At 42.4% G+C, this 6,875-nt stretch overlaps 1 protein-coding gene across 1 annotated transcript; it reads right to left on the bottom strand.

Moving 5' to 3' along the window:
- Window positions 1-2,110: 2,110 nt before the first annotated feature.
- On the bottom strand, window positions 2,111-3,046 carry LOC136610122 (putative olfactory receptor 2B8). The gene has a single exon (XM_066589383.1). It carries the CDS (start codon window positions 3,044-3,046, stop codon window positions 2,111-2,113), a length of 936 nt encoding a protein of 311 aa, XP_066445480.1.
- Window positions 3,047-6,875: the final 3,829 nt, after the last annotated feature.

Raw genomic sequence — 6,875 nt, 5'->3', positions numbered from 1 at the left:
TGTACTCTGGTGGCTTCCATAAAACTACCTCACACCATGTTTCCTTTCTTCCCTTTTTACAATTGAACATGCCAGGGCTGTCCTCTCTCCCCACTTCTATATGCTTTGAGCATAGAACCTCTTACAGCTATAATCAGAGCCTATCCTGATATACATGGTATTGTGGCTCGTGATAAACAATTTAAAATTTCACTATATGTAGACGATGCTTTAATCATCTTGATGAATCCTTTCTTTTCCCTACCAAGCCTTCACAAAATCTTAAATACATACAGACAGATGTCAGGTTACAAACTATACCCCTAAATTTGAGGTTTTCCCTATTAATATTCTGCTGGTTTTGTTATCCACCCTCCAAGCCTCCTTTCCCTGGAAATCCACATCATTAAAATACATGGGAATCCACATTCCCACCTCTTATTCTGCCCTTTATTTTTCTAATTACTCTCCTCTCATATGCGATACCAATCTCTTCTTTCCTTTTTCCAAAATGAAAAAACCTCCACCATTCACTGTCAGGTCAAATAGTGGCCCTTAAAATGCCCATTCTCCCAAAATACCTATACCTATGTGAGACTTTTCCAGTAACAGTCACTGAAATGACTCTCAAATCTATCCAATCATCCTCTCTAAACTTGTTGATTGTCCAAAAGACACTGCATATACCTATATCAGTTTTGACTGCAGATGTTTCCCAAGGTGGCTTGGCTCTTCCTGTTGTTGCACTTTATTACTATGTCACTTGTCTGCAGCACATAACCCCTTGGACAACATTTTTATCCTACAACAAATCTACAGAAGCTCTTATTAGCTCCACTTCATCCCAGTTCTTTGATTTGGGGGCCTGTCCCTAATATCTCATCAGGTACTCTTCTAGGACCTATGTGTTTCACTAGACATGTGTAGCATCAGGGTAGAGTCCCACATCGGCTTGCTCCTCTCCACTCCCTGCCACCTTTTCTTTACATTCCCTTGTTTCCCTACCAGCCTTACACTCTCCATGCCCTTGCCCTGGCACATTGTGGAGTTGTCTTGGTTTACTGATTTTGTGGACTTCATAAAATTTTCCGTGCAGACAACATGTAAACACCTATAATAAATTAACTTGGGCAAAGCTGGATATATCAGCTAGTTTTTTATTATAAAGTCTTAATCTATATGTAATCTATATGAAACCAGACTGAGTGCCCCTTTCATTCGAACTTCTCATTCCCGCCTCCAAGACTTCTCCAGAGCAGCACCGGTCCTCTGGAACGCACTATCAAAGGCTACCCGAGCAATCCAGGACTCGCAGAACTTCAGGCGTGCTCTAAAAACGCACCTCTTCAGGGAGGCATACCGCATTCCCTAAACAAACCTCTCTGTACTCCGCCTGATAACATGCTCCCTGACCTACTGACTGCAATCCCTGCTAGCCATTATAAAGCGCTCCTGCAGTCATACCGTTTCTGCCGTCACACGGCTAAATGTCTGACCATTGTCTATGTGTATAACATCGCTCACACTTCGCCATACCGTGCACATCTCCAGCCCCTTTACCCTCTGTATCACCCCATTACTTGTAGTATGTAAGCTCGTTGGAGCAGGACCCTCACCCTTATTGTTTCCATCAACTGATTACTATATGTAACCGTGGTTCTGTAATGTTTGTATTTTGTCTTTCTGTATTCCCCCCTGTCTATGTAAGCGCTGCGGAATAGTTGGCGCTATACAAATAAAGTTTATTATTATTATTATTATTATTACCCGTATTCCTTCTCCTTTGACTAATTTGTAATTATCTTCTAAACATAATTAAAATCTAGAAACAAAACTATTACAGAAAAGCCCAACAGAAATACAAATCAGTCAAACCACGAAACCATATAGTTGAGATTTACAGAATGTTGTGCATAGCAAATAAAAGAATTACTAGTATTCAAAAACTATATTGTGATTACATTTTTTATTTTAGTCACCATTTAGAATATTTACAGAATCTCAGCTACATACACATAAAGCTTAGAACCAATTCATAGTAATGTAAGTACATAAAGGACATTAATGCAAAGTATGGTGAAGTCTCATTCTATGGATTGTTCCGACAGATCTGCTAAGTTATTCAGGTAAGTTATTGCTGAGTCTTCTTTCTTGTAATTTCTTGCAGTGCGGTCTTCACATCTTTATTTCTCAAGGTGTAGATCAATGGATTTAGCATTGGGGTTATAACACTGTAGAACAGGGTGGCCATTTTGTCTTGGTTGTTGACATGAACAGTCCCAGGTCTCAAATATATAACGAAAATGGTACCATAAAACAATGAGACCACTATTACATGTGAAGCACAAGTGGAAAAGGCTCTTTTCCATCCTGTGGTTGTACGAATCTTCATTATACTGGAAATGATTTTGACATAAGTAATTAGAATAGAGAAAAATGGGATCACGGTTACCACTATAGCAAATAAGAAAATTATTGTTTTATTAAAAGTTGTATCGCTACAAGCTAACTCTAACAACATGGGCGCCTCACAGAAAAAATCGTTAATTACATTAGGACCACAGAAGGGCAACCGTAATGTATTGAATGTGTGGATTATTGAGTTTGCTATACCACCTCCCCAGGATGCAGTTGCCATTTTAATGCACAAGATGGGATGCATAATATTAGTGTAGTGTAAGGGGCTGCATATAGCCACATATCGGTCATACGCCATTGCCAACAGTAGATAGCACTCTGCCCCTCCTAGAGAGAGATGGATGAACAACTGGATGAAACAAGCGCCAAAAGATATTGTTTTCTTTGCTGCTAAGAAGTTTATCAGCATTTTGGGAACAACACTTGATGTATAGCTGATGTCCAACAAGGAGAGATTTCTCAAAAAGAAGTACATGGGAGTGTTGAGTCGAGGGTTTACACTACTGATCCAAATAATTACTATATTACCAAATAAAGATACAATGTAACATGTAAGAAACACAATAAATAGCACTATCTTCATGTCCTGTTTGTCAGTTAGTCCCAGTAGGATGAACTCCTCCACGGTGGTGAAATTACTGATGATCATGTCAACTTTCTGAAAGCAAGATTGAAAATTATATCAAGGATCATTGCAATAACAACATCATGCATATCTATGATTAAGTATCTACTAACCCCTTAAGGACCAGAGTGTTTTGGTCCTAAAAGACCAGACACGTTTTTGCGATTTTACCCATGTTGAGGTTTTACTGCTCTGTAATTTTTCTTCAGTTACCAAAACTATTTTGCTGCATTCTTTATTTCATGAGATGTAGGCATATTTTTTAAAGATATTTTTTGACTGTCTATTTTCTGTTTTTTAGTTTTATTATGGGTAAATAGCTTATAAAAATGTCAGTTTTTTTACATTTACAGTTGATTTAAAAATAAGTATATTTATGCTGAAATTAATTATAGGAATGGTTTCTTCATTTTGTTTTGTACGTTTTCATATGTAATTTGTATAGTTTGGGATTATAGGGAGCATATGGTGACACTTTTAGTTGGCGTTGCGTCATTTTATTTTTTACATATACGAGGGGCTGCTGATAAGTCTTTGGCTTTACCCAGAAAGAAACAAGATAGGAAGATGAAACTTTATATTTATTCCACATACTCTCCACTGATGTCAACACACTTACATCGGTATTCCAAGTTCTGTAAGCCTTGCAAAAAGAAGGGTTTCGATTGTGCCTCAAACCAGTCATCCGTAGCAGCCATGGCATCAGAAATGGTGTGAAATTTGGTACCCTTGAGGTGTTTCTTCAGGTTTGGAAACAGATGATAGTCGGAGGGAGCTAGATCTGGTGAATAAGGTGGGTGGTCAACCAGCTGTAGGCCTAGCTCCACCAGTTTTGCCATGGTCGCTTGTGCAGTGTGAGCGGAGGCATTGTCTTGCAGAAACAAGATTCCTTTGGACAGCTGGCCGCGCCTTTTGGCCTTCAGAGCTGCCTTTAATTGGTCCAAAAGTTCAATGTAATACTTTGCATTGATAGTGGAACCATTTTGAAGGTAGTCCACTAGCAGCATGCCCTCCTTATCCCAGAACACAGATGCCATCACCTTAGTGGCTGATTCTTGCACCCTGAACTTCTTTGGGCGAGGAGAACCACTGTGCCTCCACTCTTTTGACTGCTCCTTGGTTTCAGGGTCATACAAATAAATCCAGGTCTCATTCATAGTGACCAGTCAATCCAGGAAGTTCTTATCAGTCCAGAAACGCTGACAAATGGACCGGGAAGTTTTCACTCGCATGCTTTTCTGATCTGTTGTCAAACATTTGGGGATCTACTTTGCAGATAGCTTCTTCGTGTTCGAATGTTCATGATGACAAAAACACGTTCACAAGAAATCCCCATGATGTCTGCTATTCCTTTAGCTTAGATTGGCCGATTCTCCAGTATGAGATTGTGCACAGCATTGACAATCTCCGAAACAACAACCTCTCTCGGTCCTCCAGGACATTCCTCATCATTGATGCTGAAGTGGCAACCCATTTCCTAACTGTAGAATATGAAGGGCATTGATCCCCCAATGTCTGCGACATATCACCATGAATATCCTTTGTGGACTTTCCTTGCAGAAACAAGAATTTTATCACACCTCTGTGAACCGAGAGCAAGGCAGGTGGTTTGGTCTCCGCAACCAGAAAGGACGCACACGGGGTGGTCAAGTTAAGAGGAATGTATTTACTACAGGTTAATAAAGGCAAGTTAATGGTAAAAGAACAAGAACAAGAATAAGGACAAGCAAAATACACAGTATAGTTTGAACAATTCAAGTTAGATTTCACAATATATTCTACGTTTACTATGTCCACCTCCACAGCACGGACACTGAAAGAACAATGTTCCCAAAACTATCCCTAACTGACCCTAACTTCACATTTGGGTGTGCACTACTCTTACCAGTGGTGTGGGTGGACTGCTTACAGTTTGCAGAAGCGCGCGTTGGGGCCCAATGTCGTCCCTTTCTTGTATAGCGAAGCGTCCTCTCCTCACGATTATCACAACATCAGAGGCAATGAGATTCTTCTCAGCAGGCAGGAAAACAAAATGGATGAAATGGGATCCAACAGCAAGTAGCTCAGCACACTGACAGTCCTGCAGAATCCATACACCCCGGTGTGATACAAGCCAGGGTTGTGCAGTTACCGTCCGGTACTCAACAGCACTGCCAGTCTTTAGCTTTGGTGGCAATGTCCATAGCCACAATGTCAGTATTACTGGTTAGCCACTGGGCACAGTCCTTTCAGCATGGTTCCACTGAACATACTGTCTCTTTACACTCTATCTGCCTCTGGACTGAATTACACACAGGTTAGCTGCACAGGAAAGTCCTCTAAGATCTCCACACACTCTCAATGCAGCACAGACACTTGGTTCTCTCTCTGCAAAGATGGCTGCTGCTCTCTCTGTGTCGTCACATCCTGCTTCCTTCTCATACTGTGTCTGCAGACAGGCAGGCTGACCTCATAGGGGTGTGTCCCTCCAGCATCACATTCCCAGTGCAGGGGCTGCTGACCAGAATCACAGAAGCACATATACACTCAATTTTGACACAGTATAAACAAATGAAACTTGGCACATCATTGGGCTGTATATTACATATTCCCCCCACTTTAAGATTGGCAGTCCCTGCCAATCACTGAATATCCAGAGGGTTGTAGTTTTATGCGCAAAGTGGTAGTGTACCATTGTATGGCAGGCCAAACAAACTCATCCTGCAAATACCGAACAGGTGGGGTGCCAGCATTTGTCCTAGTGGTCCGTCTGAGGACCTGTAAAATACTCTGGGGCACTTCAGCCATGGGCTGAAAAGTACTAGCAGACTCCGCACCAGTGGGGGCACAGGCTGGAGGCTCAGTAGTCACTGGTGGAACATCCTCAGGAGCAAGGATCGGCCAGCAATCATCCTCATCGTCATAGGCCCATTCCACACCACCAGTCTCTGACTGTGGGAGCTTGTTGACGTTGGCAGTTCTGGTACAATTTGTTTCTTCAGAATGACAGAGGCGCAGCATATTTCTGTGAAGTACTCAAACACAATCAGCTCCTTCCTTCTGGACTTGGTACACTGGCCCATTGGCATACTTGCGGTAAACAACACGATATGGCACAGCCTCCCATCTGCTTTCCAGCTTCCCTTGAGGCTTCTTGACATGCACCAGAACCAGGTCGCCTGGCTGCAATGGTGCTTCTTGCACTGGGGTCTTATCAGAATGAGAATGTTCTCGTAGACACTGCCGCACCAATCAATGGATCGTCTCAAGTCTCTGCCGATGTGCTCATACCCAGGAGTTTGGAACCCTTGGAGGGAACCCATCCACATCAGTCAGCTGTAATTCTCCCATACTTCGCACAGAACGCCCAAAGAAGAGAGTATAAGGGGAGTATCCCGTTGTAGAATGGACCTGATTATTATAGGCCCAGACCATCTCAGACAAGAACTGAGGCCATTGTAACTTCTTGTCTTCCTCCAGCATCCGCAGCATCTGTAGCAGAGTTCTGTTGAATCTTTCACAGGCCCCGTTCCTTTGCGGATGGTATGGAGTTGTGTGCGATTTCTTTATTCCATAGATACGTTGAACTTCCTTCATTACATGGCCCTCAAAGCAGGCTCCCTGATCGAAGTGGATGCGTTGAGGACACCCATACACTCGAATGAAATCTTGACACAGAGCCCGAGCTGCTGACTCAGCTGTCTGGTCCTTGGTGGCAGTTACCACTGCAAATTTGGTGAAGTGGTCCACCATTACGAGGCAATACTGATGCCCGCTGTTGGATGGGCCCACCATTAGATAGTCTATCATGACGATTTCCAAAGGTTCCTGGGTCACTATGGTTCGCAGGGGAGCACTCTGTTCTATTGCCTTA

This window comes from Eleutherodactylus coqui, chromosome 2 (genome assembly GCF_035609145.1).
Source record: "Eleutherodactylus coqui strain aEleCoq1 chromosome 2, aEleCoq1.hap1, whole genome shotgun sequence".
Lineage (NCBI taxonomy): Eukaryota > Metazoa > Chordata > Amphibia > Anura > Eleutherodactylidae > Eleutherodactylus > Eleutherodactylus coqui.
Note: the sequence above shows the minus strand (reverse complement) of the source record. Positions and strands in the feature narration are given on the sequence as shown.

Bases quoted from the DNA above. Each gene is read 5' to 3' on its own strand.
- LOC136610122 (XM_066589383.1), bottom strand. From the start codon at position 3,046: ATGATCATCAGTAATTTCACCACCGTGGAGGAGTTCATCCTACTGGGA.